At 35.7% G+C, this 23843-nt stretch overlaps 1 protein-coding gene across 2 annotated transcripts in view; it reads right to left on the bottom strand.

Moving 5' to 3' along the window:
• Window positions 1–1410: 1410 nt before the first annotated feature.
• Window positions 1411–23843, bottom strand: part of KIAA1958 (KIAA1958 ortholog) — a 219045-nt gene continuing 196612 nt past the window's right edge. For both annotated transcript variants that reach the window (XM_031942980.1, XM_031942977.1), the window contains 2 exons: window positions 14192–14364; window positions 1411–3941 (listed from right to left, as the gene is read on the bottom strand). In XM_031942980.1, coding sequence (XP_031798840.1) covers window positions 3138–3941; window positions 14192–14364 — 977 coding nt within the window. In that variant the 3' untranslated portion in view covers window positions 1411–3137. The remainder of the gene's footprint in view (window positions 3942–14191; window positions 14365–23843) is intronic.

Raw genomic sequence — 23843 nt, 5'->3', positions numbered from 1 at the left:
TGTTTTGTATAACTGTTGAATTAAATAGTATGTAATTTGGAAAAGTCATGAATTGAAACATATAGTAACACTTTTGAGATGAAAAGATCCTTAATAATATATATTACTCAGGAGATACTGCAGTCCATCTAAGAGCCAATATGGCAATTTAATGAGAAGTTTAGGAGTGGACAAATCCATGTAGAGAAAGAACTTTATGATGTGATCAATCAAGCCAATAGTGCAATGAGATCAGTAATGAACATAAAGATGATTAGCAAAAGCTATGAAAAAACTAGGAATGTCAGAGTTGTTCCTTGAGATGTGTGAATGAGATAGCATTAGAAAAGATTCTGGTGATTTTTGGCGAAAATCATCCCTTTGGAAGAATAGGATCTCTTTAATGTTTACACTTTCCAAGTAAAGGGGGCCCTTTTATTGTAAGATAGTGTATAGACTACTAAACTCTGGGTGTGCTCCACAATTCAATAAGATGTAAATTTGTCCAGTCTAGGATTACTAGGGAAAAATAACCCTAATTTTTCTCTAAAACAAAATATCTTCTATTATTTCACAAGTTAAAAAGAAAGTAGAAATAAGAAGCAAAAGGAAAGGTTTTCTCTTATGAATCTAAATCTAAAAATGTACACTAAGGTATACTTCAGTATAGTGTCTGGTACTCAGTTACATGTTGAGTATTGAAGAGCACTTACCATCTACCTGCAAATCAGATTGCATTACAAATTAGATACTCTACTAAGGTCATATTCTGTGATTCAGAGTTTTTACAGATGATGTTGGTGGAGGGCAAATCCTAGTTCTACTGAGTAAAATAGACTTCAAGTAAGAGTCCAGTGAAAGAATATCAGCCTAGTTAAATTTGAGAACTTTCTTTATCAGAAGGTTGGCTATCAGGTGATACATTTTTTCCCTCTTGCTTTCTTTTTTCCATTTACTTTTTTCCTTCCCTTCCTTCCTCTCTCTTTTTTTCCTTCCTACCTCTCTCCTTTTTTTCCTTCTTATCTCCTTCCTTCTTTCCTTTTTTTTTTTTTTTGCCATAATAAAGTATCAACCTGTAAGTATGGAGGGGTTTTTAATCAGTGACAATCAAAGACATGCCCCACGCTGATGAAATCCAAAATCTTTTAAAAATATTAAAGTACATATTGATAAAATCATGGGAAAATGCAAAAGTCTATCTACATTCTAGGAAGAGAAGCTAGTAAACTCAATTTATTATTCTAAAAGGAATTGAAAGGGGAAATTAATATTCAACCTTTATGGGATCATTGGCAGTGCTAGGTGTCATCTTCGTGACAAGGCAAGAAGTCCAGTGAATAACTCTTTCAAGTAGAGATGTGATACATGTCAAAATGAGATAATTTTTAAAAGCCTACATATAATTGAAAATAAGTTTTGAATTCCTAAGTAGTAAATAGCTTTTGGAAATTGTATTTGAGGCTACAAAGAGTTGTATAATAATTTAATCACATAAAATTGTAGTGGTCTACCTCCAATATAAAAAATCATTTGAGAAATTATTACCCAAACCTCGATATGCTTCCATTCAATTAATTGCTGGCCTCAAACCAGAATTAAGAGTTAGAAACCTCTATGTGTTTATATTAGACTGTGATCATCTTGATTTCTATTCATGGGATAGAAATTCAAATGCTAAGAATAAGCTGTCACAATGCTAATCTCCTAATTTCTGTCTCTGTTTTCGCCTGGCATGCTTGAAGAAGAAAACAAACATCAAAACTCCTGTATCACAAACATGGGTACAACCTTAGAAGGATGAAATAATCTTTTTTTTGACAAGCCTGACTTTTACAAATGGAGAACTTTATTCAGTACTGCTTGGGAGTTTGTTTCTCCAGGGTTTAGGATTTTATTTTGGTTAAGTCTGAGAAAGACTTTTCACAATTACATGGATCCAGTGTGAATTACCACACATAGAAAAATAGCCATCTTTAGGACATCTGGCATTAATGACTACTCAGAGATGAGGTCTCATGGAACTAACCTCCATGTGATACTAAGATAGGTACTTCTCCTTCTCAAGCTCTCAGACTTTGATCACAGATCCCTTACTTCAAGCTGTTATCATGAGGAGAATTCATGAGAGCAAAGATCATATGTTCCATAGGAAATATTGTTCTCAGAAGAGCCCTTTTTGTACATTAATCTTTTGTCATAAAAGTGTCTCTGCTGACAGAGGAGAGAAGGCCTCTGCTCCAATGGAGAACAGTGGGGGCAGGGTCCTATAGTCATACCAATGGGGCTCAGCAGAGCCTCAGGACCTTCCTCCTATCAGGCATTGCTGCTTGCTCTGCAGAATGAGGTTATCCATCAACAAAATATAAAGGAGTGTCAAGTACAATTTTTCTCTGGGAACCATTTAATGCATCTGCCTCTCTCGGTTTCCATTTCTTTCTTGTATGTGTAATTTGCAAGCAATGTACTCTCTTTATAACATCAGAAAGCTACTGGCTACTGGGATTTTCTTTTAAAAAATTATTACTTAACGAGTTTCATTTGGGGGGAAAAAGCTGTGCAAAAAGGCACTATATAAATTGATTCCCTCACTATTATAAAATTCTTGCATGTGAAACAATATACATTGTCTTAATAACATGATATACCCTTACATATGTTTGGATAGGATATCCTCACTTCAACAGCAGCTGCTATGATATTTAAAAAGGCAAAAAAAAAAAAATCAGAATAGCAGGCTATACTGATTGTCATTAAGCCTGATATTGAGATATATTCATCTCCCTCAATACCTTGAATCAGTCCTGACCTTGACTTGTGTAGATGCCTGTCACCTTCTTTTATCCTTCCAACTCTAACCTTTCTTATTTAATAACAATAATAATGGCTGACATTTGTATAGCACTTTAAGGTTAAGAACTTCATGTGTATTATCTTATTTGGTCTTCACAATAACCCTGTGAGGCTGGTGCTATCATTTCCCTCATTCAATACATGAGAAAACTGAGGTTCAGAGATATCCAAGATCACACAGTAATAATTTTCAGAAGTGGAATTTGAATCTTAGTCTCTCCAAGTCCATGTCCAGAACTCAGTTCATTACACCACATGGCCACAGAAGTGATGGCAAGACAGTGGCTTGTGGAAAGGGGAAAGGCTCATTAATAGCAATTCAGCGAACCAAACTTCCTGCATGCCTGTGTGAAGGAGACAAAAGTAAAATTCTCACAGTTTTCAAGCTTGACTTTTTTGGCCAATTTTGGGACAACCCCCCTGAGAGACCGGAGTCCCATCCTTTGTTCCTCATACCACACATTTCCCATACCACTGATCTCCTTCCGAGCTGTCAGGTAGAAAGGGGACTTGGCTTCCATCTGGGTTGGTGGCCGATGAATGTACATGTACTTATAGAGGAGGCAATAGGGACACAGTTTGTGGCCCTTGGAATGTTCATGGTAGATCTGTCCGTAGCACACTTTGGTGGCATTGACCCGGTTCTCTCGCTTCACACTATCTGTTCGTGCAAAAAAGGGCCGGTTTTGAGAGTCTTTGAGCAGCTCAATGTCGCCATACATCAGGTCTGCATGTTCCTGCAAGGTCCGCATGTTCAGATACTGGCTGTTATATTTGACCACAGTAGACAGGAGAGCAATGGGACTATCATCCCCAAGGCACCCAGTCCTCCACATTTCCTCCTCATCGGAGAGGGAAAAGTAAACAATGTTTCGGGAGCGGGCTCCTGACATCCCTGCTTTGCTCAATACCCGTAGCTTCTCCTTGAGCTTCTTGGTGGAGGAGCTGAAGGTGTTACTGGTGATTGAGAAGCCAACGCCAGCATTCTTCAAGATGCGATCCAGGCCACGGCGGATAGCATGGAGGGATGTGGCCAGAAAGTCCGAGCCATCTGTTTTCTTCACAGTCATATAAAAATCCTCAAGGAGCTCGTTCAGTTTCACAGCAGGAATCTCAAATAAGACAAATACCAAGGTTATATATTTAGGGGTAGACATAAAAATCCAGCCCTCCCAACAATCCTAATCCACTAGAGATATTTTTAAAATCTGAGATAGAGGTGATTCTCTTGTCCCTTACCCAGCCTTGCCTAGAAAGCTCTTTCTTGTCCAGATCAAATGATATTTCTCCTATCTTTCAAGAAATAGCCCTCATTTAGACTAAACACTCATTCTCTACCTCGAACCTTGTCTCTAAAGGGCAGATACAGGAGATTTCTAACCTCAAGGATGGAAAATACCAAGCTCACAGTTAGCTGGCTTATTGGAGTGGAAATGGAGTGAATGCATACCCACAACCCAGCAACAATAAGGATAGCCTGGGTAATTTATCTTGTATAAAATTCATGTTGTATAAAAATTTGACCCTTTAGGGTATTTCTGAAGGGATTTTTGTTGCTTAGACACAAAAAAACATGCTTGTGTATCTGCAGGAGCTAGAAGAAATTTAGAAACTTTTCCTAGAGGCTGTCACCTCACTCACTCTCAGTTTAATCCCTGGGAAATGAAAGGGAAATTGAGGGGCCATGTTCCAATGGGTTTAGTAAAATTTATTGGAATTATACAGACTTGTTTTTCCCAGAAAATGAGATTATTTGCAAATAGGATGCAAGGGAAATGTACAGTTTATTCTGTTTCTACCTCTGTGTTCTCTAGATTTTGAAACATTTTATAAGGAAAATGAAGAGATATCTAGAAAAAGAATTTTAAAATTTTATTTTATGGACCCTTTCAACAATCTGGCAAATTTCATGGACTCCTTCTTGGGAGAAAGTTTTAAAATGCACAAAAATAAAATATAGAAAATTATATAAAAAACTATAATTACTCTCCTTTATAGATCCCAAGAGTTCCTTTCTCTTTTCCTCCTTTTTCCCTCTTTCCCTCCCTCCTTCTTTTTGTATCTTCTTTCCTTTCTCTTTTTTTCTTTCTTTCTCTTTTTCCTCCTTCCTTCCTTTCCTTTTTTTTTTCATAGCTTTTATGTTCTAGAGCTTGCAACCAGATCTTGTGGTCACTGGCAGAGCTTCCAAGTTATTCCTACTTTGCCTGGGAGACTGGTCTGTAAGATAAGACAGGGAGGTATGGGGATTGTGTGTATATATGTGTCTGTATATGCATGTATGTACATATGACACAAACTTCTTGAAAAACAGAAGACCTGAAAGAGATTCAGCAGATATACTTAATTAATTTACTGCCAACTATGGATTCATTAAATTTTTTTTCTCTTGCTGAAAATCTCAATCTATAAAAGTGGTTATGCCTTGATAAAGCCATTAGCTTTAATAATTATAGAAAATGGGGCTAGTATATACTAGTCCTATTAGTTAGAGGTGACACAAGATCAGGGAGATTGCTTTAAAAAGTGCCACTTCTTCCATAATGTCTTCTCTGATCATTCCAATGCAAAGATTTCTCTCTGCATGTTTTACCCATAAGATTCATGCTACTACTTTTTTTTTTTTTTAAGTGGGGAGGGGAAAGGAATGTTTCATTGATATAGGGAACTTGGTGAACAAACTTTAAATGACTGAAAGGCTGTTAGGATCACATAGTCAGCACATGCCAAAGGCAGGATCTGAAAGTTTTCCTGACTTTCTTGAACCTCCCTTTTTATTTACTATGTCATATTGCCTTTGGCATTTGCTTTATCTTCACCAATATATTTCACACTCCTTGAAGACAAGAATCACATCTTATTCATATTCCCTCATCATCTCTAGTAGAACATTTATATATAGTAATGACTCAGTATATATTTTTGTACATTTTATTAATTGAATGGCCTGAGATGAAATATGGGTGGGGAAAGGGACTAAGTTGATTTAAGCTCCAGAAATTTTTTCTTTCATATAATCACCATTGCATTAAAAAAATTATAATCCACTGAGAAAAATACAGTGGTGAATATAATTCTTCTGCAAAGTCAACAGTTTTGGGCTATAAATAATTTTCAGATCACTTTGCAAATAAAAATCAATTCTCTGGCCTAGACTGACTGCCTCCTTAATTTTCTCGAAGTAAGTTTTGGTCAGTTATCATTCCTTGAGGTTACCAAGGTCTTCAATGTGTTATAGAAATGATGCATGAAACCAGTTTCCTTCTGGGAGCAATTCAAAGCATTGATTTCACATCATGGTTGAGGTACTTGGCTACCTTACAATTAAAATGATAAAGTGGATAGAAGAGCCGGTCTATGAAGTCAGACGAAAACACAGGGGGATGCTTTGGTCTAGAGAATTCAAGGCTGATCGGCAATTTGATAGAAGTTTACAAAGTCATGAAGGGTATAGATGACATAAAAATGTGCGTAAGGAAAATGTTCAGAACATTAGCACTAGTTTCTCCTTCTCCTCTTCTATCCAGACTCCACTTGAGCCATGAAGTTCTAAAATAGTAGTTTTGTGGTAGTTAAGATTATTGCATTTGGTGTCAGGAAGATCTGAATTCAAATCAAATATCACATTATTTTTAACTGTGTGATCCTGAATAAGTCACTTAGCTTCTACCTCAGTTTTCTGAAGTGTACAATGAGGATAATAATAGCACTATCTTCCCAGGATTATTGTAAGGATCAAATGATATATTTAGTGTGCTAAGCACACTTTTTTTGTACCTGGCACAAAATAGGTGCTTTAAAAATGCTTGCTTGATTCCTTCTATTAATAGCATCATTTTATTCAACAACTAATAAAACTATAAAAATTAGGCCAAAAATAAACAGGCCAAGAATATATTGAAAAATGTGAAAAGATTCCAAAAGAAGTAAATATTAAATCTGTAATAGATAAGAGAAGAGAGGGTTCTTGGAGGACACATCTCTCTGTTTTGCGGTAGATATCTTGGAACACAACAATATTCTCCCATAAAACATCTTTCAGAGTCAATATTGGAGATAGAAAATTGGGCAGGATTGATTGTGCATCTGTAAGCACAGTAAATTTTATTAATGTTAAGAAATCAGAAAAGCAGTCTAGAATAGTGAATAGTGGATCTACTTGGAATCAGGAAACCTGAAGCAAAATTTGAACTCAGGAAGACAAATCTTCTTGACTATAAGCCTGACTCTATTCATTGCCCCACTTAGCTGCCATGATCTACGTTGGTATAAAGAATTTCCTAATGGGAAAGCTCTGTATACTCATGAAATGAGAGGTCTAACAAAAAAAAAAATAAATGAAAGAGTTTCTATAGTAGAGAAACATCTGGGATTCTGGACAAATAAATAAATAAATAAAAACACTGTCCTGAGAGTCAGGGATTAGTTTCTACTTCTCATTCTATCATTAACGAGCTGGGTAGCACTCAGAAAATCACTTAACCTTCCTTGGGTTTTAATTTCCTATCTGTAAAAAAAAAATGTAAAAATAAGTTAGATGAATGCCTATTGACCCTTCTAAATATACAGCATCTTGATTCTATGTAAATAAACTGTTAGCAGTTTTACTGCAGTTTTTCCAGTCATTTTCATCTGTGTCTGACTCTTGGTGACTTATTTGGGGTTTTCTTGGCAGAGACATTGGAGTAGTTTGCCATTTCCTTCTCCAGTTTATTTTATACTTGGGGAAATCAAGGCAAACAGGGTTTGTCAAGGGTAACACAACTTGTGTGTGAAGCCAACTTTGAATTCACATCTTCCTAATTGGAAGTTCAACACTCTATACACTATGTCACATGCTAAAGATTCCTGAAAAGGCTTTTTTTTTTTTAATATACACATAGCAGGCTCTCAATAATAAATATTTATTCAATTGAAACCTGAGAGCAAGGATATTCAAAATCTCATATTATCAAGCATATTTATCTACCTGCTCATTTCTGATATGTTTTATAGTCTAATAATAGACAATAAAAAATCTGTACATTATATATATAAAAACTGATTCTGATTTTATTAGAATTCTTAAAATGGAACTAAGGGCTTAGATTAAATTAGAACTGTTTCCCAATAAGTTATTCAATATTTATTAAATATTTACTGTGCTTAATGCAAAGTTCTATACTCTGGGGGAACTAAAACCAATATAAAACATGGTCATTGCTCTCAAGAAGTTTGTAGTCTAGCAGAGTATAAAATACTAATATAGATAGCTATAATATATATTAATATAAGATAAGTGAATTGAGAATTATAAAATGGAAAAATTGATATTTAAAGGGTAAGAGTGATAACAATCAGGAATAGAGAGGATGATGGATATGGGAAGGCAACATTTGATTTGGGTTCTAAAAGAGAAACCTAGGAAGACTTACACAAACTGATACAAAGTGAATCATGCAGAAACAGGAAAACTATACAAGGAACAATAAAAAGGTAAATAGAAAAAAAATTAGTTGCAATAAAACTATTGAAATTAAATGCTGTGAAATTATAAGGATCAAAGAAGAGATATTAGAAGGTTTCTTTCTTTGCAGAGGTGGGCAATTAGGAATGTGGAACATTGCACATAAGATTAGACTTTTTTATGTGTTAGTTTTGCTGAACTGTTTATTCTACTTCTTTCTCCTCCCCCTCCCCACTTGCTTACTTCCCCCTCCTTCCCTTTGTTATTAAGGAATAAAAACTCTGTGGAAGGATGAGGGAGGGACATTGAGCAATAGAGATGACATGAAAAAAGATATCAACTTTTTTAAATTAAAAAGATGATTAATAATTCAACAGGTAGAAAAAGGGGAGAGAAGGTTTTAGATACAGGGAAAATCATGAGAAAAACAACAAGGAAACAGTGCACGTGTGGTCACTGAAAGAATTTACAGTTTGGTTGTACAATAAAATTAGGGCACAACTACATGCCAGGCACTGTGCTAAGCACTTTAACAATATTTTCTCCCTTGATCCTCACATTGTTGTGGGAGGTAGATTGGCCCCATTTTACAGGCATTTTTTGTTAACTATTGAGGATACTGTTGAGGTACAGGCATTTTTTGTTAACTATTGAGGATACTGTTGAGGAGAACAAGGCAGGTAGAACTGACTTGTCCAAGGTCACACAGCTGGTGAATGTCTTAAGCAGTGTTTGAACTCATCTTTCTTTTTCTGTGCCTAAGACTTTAGCCACTACATCACTTAGCTACCTAGATAAGACCAGAGAGATAGGATTGTGCTACATCATTGAAGGCATAGCAGTTTGAATTTCTTTCTAGATTTCTAATAATGGATTTCTAAGCCGAAAAGCAGCCCAATCAAATTTAGGTAGATGTATAAAGAAAGAAGAATATTTTGAGGGTAGCAGGAAGAGTGAATTGGAAGAAAGATAAATTGCAAGTAGGGGAATACTTAAGGAGTTATCACAATAAGTTAGTGCTAATGAGAGTCAGTATTACAGTAGTGGCCTTTGGAACTGTAAGGATTAGACAAGCTATTAGAGATTGTTGTGGAGATGGAATCTGTAGGATTTAGTAACTGATTGAGTATGGGAAGCAAGAGATGAGATGAGTCAAAGATATTCCAAAGCAGTGAACATAGCGGGAAATGGTGAATGATGGTACCACTGGCTGAAATAATGAAGTCAGAAAGAGGGATAGGGCTAGGGAAAACAAGAATTTACTTTAGACATGTTGAATTTGTGAAACATGGAGGTAGATGGTATTAGAACTGAAGATGAAGAGCAGGAGTTTAGAAGAGAGGATAGGATTGTAGGTACAGATTTGGGAGTCATCTGTATGGAGGAAGCAACTGAGATTGAAGGTAAATATCATTGCCAAAGGAAAAATGAAAAGAATGTTATGGTCAGACTCTTAGGAGGAAGCATTTGGATTTAGAGGTCAGGAAACATATAAGAAGCTAGTGAAGGAGAGAATAAGAAACAGGTAAATGTGAAGTTAACCCAAGGGAAGAGGAAGTAGAACGTAATGATCACTTATGCACAAAGTTGCAAAGGGATCAGAAAAGGCAAGGACAAAATCTTGCCACTCCTGTGATTAGAGAAAAGGAAAAGAGAAGACAATGGTGGTAAATAGATATGAAAGAAGTGAACTGTGGGGAAACCTCAATTTTCCAGGTTAAGAAGGAGGCTGAGTGTGGGAAAATGGGGGGGAGGGGAGCACAGTTGGTGGTAAGCAGAAATACTTTACAAGTGAGAATGGTAATTTGCTTGGAGAATTCTAATGTTCAATTCCAGACCTAAGATTCTTCTAGGGGTGCGGTTGGTCCTGTGATTTCATTGATATAGGAACTCGTGGATGAGGAAAGCATCCAAGATTGTTCAATATTTCAGTCATGTCCAAGTCTTCATGAACTCATTTAGGGTTTTCTTGGCAGAGATACTAGAGTGGTTTGCCATTTCCTTCTCTAACTCATTTTATGATGAGGAAACTGAGGCAAACAAAATTAAGTGACTTGCCCAGAAATATACAGTAAAATAAGTTTCTGAGGACAGATCTAAACTCAGGAAGAGGCCCAGAACTCTATCTATTAGCTACCTAGCTCCCCTTTTATCAGTGTAAATTAGTACTTTCTCTGTGATTAAGAGCTGCCTAGACCTCTTAAACTTATTTGAAAGATTGAATGACTTGTAATATGTATCAAAGGTGATATTTAAACCCAGATCCTCCAAGGCCAACTCTTTGTCCACTATGCCATGCTGTCCCTGGGATTCTGCTGACATTTATAAATTGTTCAAGGTATATTTAATTTTATTATCAGAGCTCCTCCATTTTTCTCTAATGGCATCTAACCTTTCATGGGAAGTAGATTATTTGCATATATGTTGGGCTTTGACTTTCTGTTTATCTGAATCCCTTTAGAAATTTTTCCTTTAATGCAAGTTTCCTTGCATTATTAAGAAGATGGAGAACTGGAGGGAAGCAAAAAAAGGGGTAACATTGACAGTGAAGGGTTTTTTGGTTTTTTCTATGGTAACATTTTGATTTTCTCACATGAGTAATGCCTACTGCCTTTTCTTATCATGGCAAAGACTGGGGGAAGGCAGATTTACTTCCTTTAAACATCATAAATTCTGTTCTTTTTTTTTTTTAAAGGACAAATACTTCTGGGTGAGTTATTAGAAAACAATTTCTTACATAACTTGGGAACAGAAGAATAAGGGCACATTCTACCAACTTCTTACCACTTAGCACAATCCCTAGCACATAGGTGCTTAATAAATTGATTACTTGGGAAAATGGTATTCTGACCTTCTTTTTAGCTAAGATTTAGCTTCTCTCTGATTTAATGATTAAAGTCTTCATTTGCTGTTTCCTTCCTCGATCTATTATGATTTTGACCCTCACAATGCTATATTTCTTCCAACTTTGAAACTATTTTGCTTTTTTCAAAGATAGGGAAGAAAACACAGAGGGTACACACAGAGATGTTTTCCTTCAGTTGTTTGGAAATATGCTTCTGACCATTTCAAAACAAAAGTTTTTGCTTTTCATTTTTAAAATTAATTCATTCTTATGGTTTTAAGTCACTAGAGTTGAAAACAAGTCCTAGAACACCTTTTCATGTTATGCCAGTCAGAGATTTATTGAATGCAACAGATTAATCAGCAGAAATGATGCACCACATCCTTCAAAGGGAAATGGATTGGACTTAATTGATATCTTTAAATTAATATCATTTATTGCTAGCTATTTAACCCACCAAATGAGCTTTTAAAAATTCTCTATTTTTATCTTTGATGGGCAATAACCCATTATTTTGACTGAGTCCTGAGAGGAAAGATAGTCAGCGTTTACTAATTTTCCTGGCTCCCAGAACCCCTTCAGCTAGGTTCCAATTAAGGGAAATCCCATGAGTGTTGCTTTAAGAGATGACACATTAACCTCACCATGGCAACCCAAATTGGTTTGGCATGATCCAATAGTATTGTCTAGGTGTCAATCAAAGTTGCTATGGAAATTTTAATTTTGGCTGGACAGAAAACTACTTTGAGAGCCCTAGAGGTGAGTTATGATCTAATGTATAAATTTACTCTTACAATGGCTGGAATAGGAACCATGCATTCAAATATTGTCTATTAGAACTATCCATTAGAAACCAATTGGTCATGGGTAAGTTCCTTTACTCACTTCAATTTTCCACTCTGTCAATGCCCAAAACACCCTTAGTCACCCTCACTGTTGTTTTCTGATCTTGTTCCCTTGCTGAAGAGTAGGGGAAAGAATCAGGGAATGAAGCTGGCCTGATTCCACTATAATTCAATGTTAACTGATTTCAACTTGGCCCTCCAGGCTGCTTGACAACTCTATTATTCATCGCTCATTCATTCTAAAGCATACTCTCATAACTACTGGAAAAAGTTTCCTATACTGCTCAAATCCTAAATCCTGCTCTGCTATATGGGGCAATGGATAGAGTACTGCAGTTAGTTAGGAAGATTTGAGTTCAAATCCTACCTCAGATATTTATGAGCTATGTGATCTTGACCAAATTACATGTCATCATAGGCTTTGGTTTCTTCCTTTGTAAAATGAGAGATTTGGATTCTCTGGCCCATAAGATCCTTTCCAACTCTAAATTTATAACCCCTTACTCTCTACTATGATGAAGGTTCATCTTCCACTTTAATAGAGAAAATTGGAACATTGAGGGTTTTATTTCTCTCATCTTCATTTTAAGATCTATCTTCTTCTTCATCTATCCTTTCATTTTATCTGTCTCAGAGAATAAAGATACACTCCAAAGAGAATCTCTTTACCTATATTCTTAATACCATTTTCATTCATGTTTCTCCTTTTTCAAAATAAGACAATATGGTGAAATGGAGAGAGCATCATAGAGTCAGGATCCTGGGTCTGAATCCTGGACTTGATATTTATTAGATATTTATTGATATTATTATAATATGACCTCAAGCAATTCAATTCTCTCTGGATCAAAATTTCCTCATCTGTAAAATGAAGGTGTTTGATTAAGCAAGTTTCCTTCCAAAGAAGGATTCTGGGATTGACTGTTTTCCATCTTGCTGTGGGCTTGTTATCATCACCTCAAGTACAAATGCATATAACTGTGAAATAAAAATTCTTCTCTATCTTCTTTCCCCCTTGAAATTCTCTAGTTCTAGAATGATATTTTCCTTAGCATCTTGGCTTGGAAACCTTAACATGATCTACATCTCCTTCCTCTTTTTACATTCCCTAAAACTAAGTTATCAAATGAATCAAAATCAAATGAATCAAATTCATTCTTACTTTGATATGACTCCCTCTTTTGTTGAATTCTTTATACTCCCAAAGCACCACTTAGTCTTGGGTCCTTATTTTCTTATTCTTAGGTTGCTATACTAACTTACCAAAAGATTCTTCTTGTTTCTAAGAGATAGGTCCTCCAATCTATCCTGCACACTATTATCAGAAGATTCTTCCTTACATCCCTTGCATCATATCATACTATCTTCTCAACCTTAAGTTCCCAACATCCTAAAAAAGCCCCCACAATACCTCTTGTATATAAATAAAAATAAAAATAAATATAATACCATGATTTATAGAAACTATATTGCTATGTTGTTATTGTTTAGTTGTGTTCAACTCTTTGTGATCACATTTGGGTTTTTTTTTTGGTAAAGATAGTGGTTTGCCATTTCCTTCTGTAGTTCATTTTATAGGTGAGAAAACTGAGGTAAACAGGGTAAAGTGATTTGTCTAGGGTTACACAGCTAGTATAAGTGTCTGAGGCCAGCTTTGAACTTACAAAGTTGTTTACGAGCCCAGTGTTCTATCCACTGTAGAGTGTACACCTAGCTGTGTACCCATATTATTCAGGGTTTATGACTCTTCAAAATATAGTTCCAATTCACCTTTCTAGCCTTATATCCCAGTTCTACATACACAAATTTTCTTCTTTGGTGAAAGTATTATCTCTGTCCTCAAATATAACATGTTCTTTTTCACTTCCATGGCTTTGCTTACAACATTCCTTCTGCCTTGAATGCCACCCCACTGTCTCTATCTATTGAAATCCTACCTATTCTTTGAAATCCAAATCATCTCACATCCTCTATGAAGCCTTTCCTGAATGGCTCAATCAAAACTGATCTCACTTTTTCTGAATTTCTGTAGAATAATCTATACCATTAACATCACATTAACCATGAAATATCTTTCATGGTAGTTATTTATGCATATGTGTTTATCTCTTAGAGAGCCATAACCATAACTATAGCATGAATCCCTTAAAGTGCCCAGTGAAGTGTTTTGTACATAAAAACTAAATAATTATTTGTCAAATGAATACATTGAATTGTCAAGCTCCTTACCTTGGTTATATCCATGTAGTCCTTAAGTCCTTTTGTCATACACCAATATCTCCATACATTAAGTGCATAGAGTGTAGCTTTTGTTGTGTTTGGACTCACAGCACTGATACAGAAGTCCTTCAACTCATCATTAAAATTAAATACAGGAAATTTGTTGAGCTTAGTAGAATATGCTATAAAAAAAACAACAAAAAGGAATTAAAAATAATTTATCATTCTCTTTCACGGAAAATGATGTCTTAGAATCACTTACATGAATCTTGAAATGCAAAGTCACTCAAAAACATGAAAATCCTATTAAACAAATACTAATTGGAAAAATAAAATATGAGATCCTTTGATCCTCTGAGGTCATCTTGAGGTTGTCTCAGTGATGAAGCCATTTTGCAATATACTTTAACTAATGAAATGAGCTTTCATATTCCTTTACTTAGAAAAAAGAAAATATAGCTATTAAAGAAATGAAATTAGAAATATCACCCTTTATTCTGAGAACTGGAACAAGTAATTATAGATATTGATTAACATACAATATATATGTGACTTTAACTAGGTTGTTAAAATGTTGCATTTCTTTAGTTGTCTTCAGTAGTAAAAGAAAAAGCATTTGTTATCTCTCTGCTTTGTTTAATTCACCATTCTAGGATCTGGGAATAATAAATATATACATACACACATATATGTATATACACACACATATATATGTAAATATATAAATTTATAAACATACTATTTTTGTATAACATTTATATAAATATAAAATTATAAGCACATATTAATATATTTTACATATGAATGTACAACATATGAAATCTATCCATGTAAAAGTTTATACATAAATGTATTAGAAGGTCAGGAATAGTTTGATATAAGAGATTGAAGCTGAACAAGATCTTTGAAAGTTTTACAAGATGGTGGTGAGGAAGCAGTGCGTGCAGACACTGGGAAGGGCTGTATTGATATTGTGGTAGGGGACGGAATTCAATTTGGAAAAATTACAAGTTAGCCAGTATAGCCAGAAGGCTAAGCTATGAAGGGGACTGATATGAAATGTCTGAATGCAAAATCTGGAACTAGATTGTGAAATGCTTTAATTGCTAAACTGAGGAGTTTATTTTGTCTTAAACCTTCTAATACAAATATTAGACATTTATGTAAGCATATAATATATAAAATCTAGGAATTGCCCTCAAAGAGCTTATAGTCTACTTGGAGAAACAACATAAACCAAAAAAAAAAAAAAAAAAAAACCACATAATACGTACAGAGTAAATAAAATGTTATTTTGGTGGTGGAAAGAGCATTAAAATCTCAGAGAATCAGAAAGTGACTGAGGAACCTTGAAGGGAATTGGAGATTACAACTTTGATGACTCTTTGACTTTAAGTATTGAGCAGGAAGGGAGACATATGCTTATCAAAGGTGTTCACCACTGCCATAAAAAAGCTCCAGAAAAAGGTCTAAGTTAAAAGGGAATTCCTTACAAATCCTGAGGTTCTCTAGAGCAGGGCTTCTTAATCTTTTCCCACTCATGACTCCTATTCTCCAAAGAAATTTTTATGTGACCCTGGATGTGTAGGTAAATAAAACAGGTATACAAATCAGTATACAAATCAAACATTTACTGATAATAAGTCATAATATCATGAATCTCACACTCAGTTATGAGATCCCATATGGGGTCATAAACCACAGTTTAGGAAGCTGGGATCTAGATGTTTGCTAATGCCACTGTGCTACGTATATCAAGAATATTGCAAAGACCCCCAAATGAGATTCATAACTTCTCAAGGAGACTTGGTTTAACTATTGAAGAAAACCAAGAATATTTTCCATACATGAAATGCAACTGGATGGACAACCTATAAAATTTGTTGATTATTATCCATATTTTTGAAACTGTAAAATGGACAATAAGATGGACCCTTATTGAACAGAAGGAGAATGGGTTGAATTTCCTTTGGGAAATTGCAAAGTTCTTTCAGTGATCTCTTTGTTTCTCTTGAGGAGGGTAAAGCTCCATCTTTTAAACATCAATGTTTTTCCAGTGATGTATGGCTATGAATCATGAAATATTAAAGTCTTTGAATAATAAAATATGAAATAAAATGGGATGAAACAAAAACTTAGTAATTAAAGCATTTCACAATCTAGTTCCAGACTAGACATTCAAATATTTCACATCAATTCCCTTCACAACTTGTAATTTTCCCAAATTTGCATTCCATCTCCTGCCACTGTATTAATTCAGACCCCCTAGTATCTATAGTGCACTGCATTACTTCCTCCTTTATGGCAGCAAACACCTTTGATAAACATGTCTTCCTTTGTGCTCAATATTGAAGCCTTCAAAGATCAGTTCAGCTTCTATCAGCTACATCAAACTATCCCTGACCCTCCTAAGTTTTAGAGCTTTCTCATATCCTTCCTAGACTAAATCCATCCCACAATTGTCCTTCCTTTTGTTCTGATGCATACATTATCTCCACCTAGGCACTCATTTTGCCTTTGGATTGTCTCATTAATGTCTTGTCAATAAGCTTACAACCTTGATAATGGGAGTCATGGTAATAGACACTTCTTTTGCATTACCTATAGTATTTGGCAGTAGTGGACAGCCAGTAGACTTCAGTGGTTTGAGACAGCTAAAGTTTAAAGAAAAAAAAACAAACAAACTAGATTCAGAGTCAAAGAACTGGGGTTTTAGTCCTGGAGCTTCCAATTCCTATTTGTGTGACCCTGTGATCTCTATAAGTCTCAGTTTTGCTCATTTATAAAGTGGGCATAATAATATCTATATTACTCAGAAAAGGTGTTAGAAGATTCAAAAGAGACTGCATGACAAGCTCTATATACTTATCAGGTATAATTAATCAATCTTTTTAGCATAAAAAGTATGAATAAAGTCTGGGGATAGCTCTGATATTGTCTGAAGAATCTGAATCATTTAAGTATAGGATTTTTTCCTACTAAATTACCAAGATAACTGCCTTACTTTTCCACATGGGATTCACCAATGTTTGTAAGACTAAATCAATATTAAAATATGATTGTTGAAAAAGGGAACACAGACCACCCTGCAAAGTGTGAATTGCTAGGTAAAGGGGAGAAAATACCACCTGTGTTTATTAAAAATATCTTGGCATTAAAAAAAATTATGGGCATGTCACCTTGCAGGAGTAAGGACAAATTGACATCTTTGAGGTGAAGTGAATGAGCAGTTTCTTCATCCGTAAATGGGGCATAATAATCCTTTTATTACCTATTCCTCCTCTCCTCCTTCCCCCATTCCCAGGGCTTGGAAAGTGCTCCATAAATTCCCAAGTTCTATAGAAATGTGAGTTATTATTGTTAAGATAAGGAATAATCTCTACACTTTTCAAGAGCTAGGATTATTTAGCTCAATTCTTGCCTTGGCTGGAATCCTGGACTGATATTATTTCAGTTTCTTCATTTTGTTTCTGAAAGATGATGAACTTTGAAAACAAAAACACATCTTAATACAGAAAAAAATAAGGAGATGATTTATTTATATGATAGGAAAGAGAATCCTCTTAAAGCAGATTAGGATTAAGCATATGGTTACTATATTGTACAGGATTGTGATTCCCCACTCCCCCGTGGCCTTCTTTAATGCAGTCAATCAGTTAAAAAACTATTTATTAGTGCCTGTTAGGTGCTAGACATTGAAGACGCAACTACAAAGGATGAAAAGATCCCAGGGAAGTCACATAGTATATAGTCACAGATGGCAGAATGTTGATGTGACAAGGTATCTGTGATTCTTTTACAAAATGTGAACAACTGAGTCAGAAGGAGTGACATGTTTTGTTAAGCAATAAATTGACCATATCCCTGGGAACTTTATATCAGCAAGCTCCAGCATTTAATTCTGTAATTGGAGACAAATCATTAGCAACTAGCATCTAGGGAAGAATCCAAGGCTTCACTTTGGAGTGTGTGTGTGTGTATGTGTTTTATTTTGTGTCCTGGGTTTCTTTTTTTTTTTTTAATTAAAGCTTTTTAATCTTTAAAACATACACATGGATAATTTTTCAACATTAACCCTTGCAAAACCTCGTGTTCCAATTTTCTCTCTCTTCCCTCCCGCTCCCTCTCCTAGATGGCAAATAATATATATTAAACATGGTAAAAAAAACTATATGTTAAATCCAATGTATGCAAACATATTTATACAATTATCTTGCTGCATAAGAAAAATCAAATCAAAAAGGAAACAAATGACAAAGAAAATAAAATACAAGCAAACCACAACAAAAAGAGTGAAAATTCTATGTTGTGATTCTCACTCAGTTCTCACAGTCCTCTCTCTGGATGGAGATGGCTTTCTTCATCACAAAACATTGGAACTGGCTTGGATCATCTCATTGTTGAAAAGAGCCATGTCCATCAGAACTGATCATATGATCTTATTGTTGTTGTGTACAATGATCTCCTGGTTCTGCTCATTTCAGTTAAGATCAGTTACTGTAAGTCTCTCCAGGCCTTTTAAAAATCATCTTGTTGATTGTTTTTTATAGAACAATAATATTCCATAACATTCATATACCATAATTTATTCAGCCATTCTCCAGCTGATGGGCATTCACTCAATTTCCATTTTCTTGCCACTACAAAAAGGGCTACCACAAACATTTTTGCACATGTGGGTGCCTTTCCCTCCTTTATGATCTCTTTGGGATATAAGCTCAGTAGAGATACTGCTGGATCAAAGTGGGGCTTCACTTCTTGAAGAATGTTGAATAGGAGATTTTCTTACCTCTTTTCCTCTCTTTTTGCCATGACATCTAATAGAGGAAGGACTCTACCAGATAGACACCTCCATCTAGGAATTCAGAGAATCTGAGTCATAGTTAAAGGAGGAGAGAGACACTCTTTAGATAAAGACAAATGCAAAGAGATAATCATTTGGGTCAGATAGGTGGCAGAGAGTATAAAGAGCGCTGGGCCAGGAGTCAGGAAAACTCATCTTCTGATCTCAGACACTAGCTGTGGAGTTCTGGGAAAGTCACTTTACCCTGTTTGCTTCAGTTTCCTTGTCTATAAAATGAGCTGGAGAAGGGAATGGCAAGCCACTCCAGTATCTTAACCAAGAAAATCTCAAATGGAGTTTAAAGATTCAGACATGACTGAAATGACTGAGCAACAACAATCACTTGAGGCTGGAAGCAGAACATATTCTGGGGTTCAGAGGCTCACTATTTGCCTCTTGGCATTGGGTGTCTCACAGCTAATCTGCTGATCCACTGGCTTGCAACAAGGACAAAGTAGCCAACACTGCTGCAGGTTCCTCCCAGTAGATTCCTGGCATGGGGACCCCACATCACCCTGGGTTTCTGTGCTGCATCTGTGCTTGGCTACCACTCCCATGCCCGATTGAAACAGACCTTTTCTAAAATTCTTGGAAAATATCTTCTGCTAGAAATTTGTTACAGTCCAAATATTTGTGAGTTCTGTTACTCCAAAACCAGAGGCTTGATTTGGTGTTGATCTGAGGGACATCTGGGAGAGTTCAGATCTAGATGTGTCTCCTCTCTGACATCTTGATTGTGCCCCAATCCCCAAGAGTAGTTAAGAAAGAAAGCTAGCCTTGGCCAGTGAACATTGCACTGACATAGAGAAAAATGCCCAGAGAGTCTAATGGGACAAGCCTCTTTAGAATTGCCATTTCCTGAGAACATCAAGTTCACCCTGGCAGTGGAGCAACATAGAGAGCACTTCCAACAGAGAGTAGTATGAAGACATTATGAGAAGTGTGAAAGGTCTTGGAATCCTATAGTATCATAGGTATGAGTTATCTTGACCACATGTTTTCTCTACTGGTGGGCCTTACTAGGCACTCCATGTATAGATCACTCTTCTTACTGATGCTGTGTATTGGTGGAAAAATACATCCTAGGTCTGGGGCAGCAGGTGTATTTTGTAGTGATTGTTCTGACTATGCCATCTTAGTAAATGCCTTTATTTTGAGCTAATTATATCTACTGACTGACTGTTAATGAAAGCACACCAATGGGGGTTTGTAAGCTATAATAATAGGAGTGGGTACCTACAGTAACCCAGACAAATTGCTCCAATTTGATTTGAAATGAATTCTAAGTAAATTGTATCTAGGCAGCTAAGTGGTGCAGTAGATGAAGCTGTCCCAAGTCTTAATGGCTTCACTCTTATTCCAGTATCTTACTTGACTGAGTTCTGCCTGATTTGGAAAGAATATCCTCTGCATTTAAGCCTATTCTTCATCTATTCATATTCTAATCTCCCAAAACAGTAGAAATAATGCCTGACCTCATTGATCCTTTGTACAAAAAGTTTTAGTGGGATACATTGCTTTTAGGATAAAATGAAAACTCCTGTTTGCTTTTAAGGGCCAATATAATCGGGACTCCCACTTATCTTTGCAGATTTGTCTTGCATTATGCCCCCTCAAATGCTCTCAATTCTAGCCTAACTAGCTGACTCATTCCTCATCCTGACATTCTATCTGTCACCTTCATGTTTTTTGTATGTGCTTCCCCATGTGCCTGGAATGTTCCCCTCTTCCCATCTGTGTCTTTGAGACTGAGCTAAAGAGTTCCCTCCTATAATAGGCATTTCCTGATTTCCTTAATTAGTACACTACATACTCCCTACTTCCTGAAATGACCTTGTATTTACTTATGTGTTCCATGATGTTCTCCTCCAGTAGAAGTTTGTTCTTGAAGGCTGTTTTGCTTTGTTTTTTTAAAGAGTTCTTACATGCCTGACCCAGAGCAGATGCTTGATAAATACTTGCTAAACAGAATTGAAGAGAATTCAAAGTTTGAAAAACACTGTGCTCTCATTTGATCTCATAAGAACTCTGTGAGGTAAGTATTATGGACATTCATATATTATGGAATAACTAACTCCAAGAAGGGGCAAGAAGCCACAGAAGAAGGAAGGGAATCGAGGTTCCAGACCACATAAGGCAACAACAAGATGATCTGATGTACATAAGAATATTGACTAGAAAGAATTTTTAAAAAAAATAACAGCATCTTTATATAAGATTCATGACACATAGTATATATGAGATTTGTCACCTGGATCATAGAGTCATAATTTTTGAGCCTAAGAAGGGATCCTAGAAGTTATTAAATCCAACCTCTTCATTTTATAAATAAGGTAACTGAGGCATAGGGAAGTAGCCTGTAAATGTCTGAGGTAGGATTGGAACTCAAGATTTCCTGATGTCAGGTCCATTGCCCTAGCCATTATTCCATTAAGTTGCTCTAAGATTTGCTCTGGGATGAAATAAAAACAAAGAGGGAATTAGCAATAAATATCTGATCTTCCTCTTTTACCTTTTTGCCTCAAGCCCATAGAAATACAAATTCATTCATTCAATCATTCAATATTTTAGCTCTCTCTGTTTTCCTTATACGATATTGCTAAGGCATGAAGGGAAAGGAATTAGTGTGGAACATGCTTTGTCTAGTAAAGGTTTAACAACCAGCTCTCTGGGGGGGAAGTTACTCAAGACACATTTTTAAGTTTAATTTACATTAACATTGTCTCCATCACTTTCTTATGTCTCACAAATCAGCAAACAATAAAAATAAAACCTGATTTGTAGGGTTTGCCAGTTTTGGAGGTGTAAATGCTCTCACTGAGAATTTAACAAGCATGGATTGCTGTAGCATACCCTTTGTTTAAGGCTTTAAAAGTCCTGAAGGACCAACAATCTGAGATCATACAGAAAGTACATCAGGCTCTTTCCACTGAGAAATCCAGTCAGTATATAGAAGGCTATCACATTGGTCTGTAATACAGCTTACTTGGCAGTATAGTTTTTGTTGAAGCATCTCAAAGCACATAAGTTACATCACACCCCATGAAGGGCTGCCATTTGCTTATCAGTTTTGGAAGATTTCCAGGATGCGGGCCTTCAAGAAGCACAAAAAAGCAGATCCTAAAGTCAAGCACATTCTCCTTAATAACCCATTCTAAGAATAAGGGGAAACGAGAGAAACTTAACAAGAATGTATTTCAACTTCTTGGGATTTCCCCCCACAATCTTTTCTGTTAGCTCCTAAATGCAGAGAGGCACAATGGGAAGGCAAATATTCCAAATGTATCTGCCTATAATTCCAACAGCAGGTCTAATTATAACTTGACCTATTTGGCATTGTTTCCCTTTATACAGTTCTGTTTTCACTGACTTACTTAAATAATGAGATCTTATTGATCTAGAACAGGGGTGCTTAACCTAAAGTCTGTATAGAGATTTCATGGGATTCAATAACTAGGATGGGAAAAAAGTTGCCTTTTCATTTTTGCTAACCTCTAACAGAAAACTATCATTTTCTTCAATTATCTAAAAACATCATTCTAAGAAGAGGATTATAGATGTCATATGACTGCTAAAGAGGTTACTGACTTACAAAAAGAAGAGGGGAATAATGAATAGAGTGATGGACTTGGATTAGTTAAGGAAAACCTTATTGTAAATCCTGCCTCTGATGCTTATTTGCTGGCAATCATTTGACCCCTATGAACCTTAAGCATCTCCCTAGGACTTAACTGGGGTGGGTTCTGTTTTATATTCCCAAATCAGGAATTCCCTATATTGATGAAATCATTCATATTGGTATATCTATCTCAAAAATTTCATTTCAAAGAGCAAGAAGAGGGGAGAAGAGGAGGAAATAAACATTTATAGAGTGCATAAGCACCTTTCTAAGTACTTTCACAAATATTTCATTTGAGAAGGCTAGTGGTGACCAGAACTGAGCCAGTAATACTGACAATGATTTGAAGCTGATTAATTGACCACTAGCAAGAGAAGAATACCTGTGAATGCTGGGAAATAACAACTGTTTTAAGATATAGTAAGGAGGTCACACAATTCTGGGAGGCCTCTTAATCACCCCGCTGAGTAGACAGAGTGGATTCAGTTTGGGAAATTTTACTGCTGTTCCTGTGATACTACTGATCAGATAAAAAACAAATGTGGGTTCCTTAATCCCTCTCCTAAATAAAGTATTCTGGCATTCAAGTTCCTAGTGTCTTGTTCACATTAGGTACTTAATACATTTCTTTTTAGTTCCTGTTAGTAATTTTTCTTTCACTAATTTAATTAATGTAGGAAAGACATATGTTTGTAATAATAATAGTTAATAATAGCTAACATTTGTATAATGCTTATTAAATGCCAGGCATTGTGCTAAGTGGGTAATTATTTTATTTGATACTCACAATAACTCTGAGAGGGAAGTATTATTATTATCATCCCTATTTTACAGGTGGGGAAACTGAGGCAAACTGAGTTTTTTTTTTTTAAGAGGTTTTCTGTTAGCTTGTGAAGGCAGAGAAGAATAGTGGAGAGGTAAATAGTACAAATGTACTTGCCTATAATTAGATAGCAGGTCTAATTATATAAACACACATATTTATAATAGTGTTTTATTTTTTCAAATACATGCAAAGTTTTCAGCATTCATCTTCTTGTGCTCCAAATTTTTCTTTCTCTCTCTCACCCTTCCTCTTTCCCTAGAGAGCAAGTAATCCATTACAGGATTAAACATGTGCAATTCTTCTAAACATATATCTACATTTGTCATGTCAGTGGGTCTAATTATAGGTTGACCTATTTGGCACTTTCTCCCTT

The sequence above is a fragment of the Sarcophilus harrisii genome, chromosome 1, assembly GCF_902635505.1.
Source record: "Sarcophilus harrisii chromosome 1, mSarHar1.11, whole genome shotgun sequence".
Lineage (NCBI taxonomy): Eukaryota > Metazoa > Chordata > Mammalia > Dasyuromorphia > Dasyuridae > Sarcophilus > Sarcophilus harrisii.
This window is presented reverse-complemented; position numbering and strand designations above follow the sequence as displayed.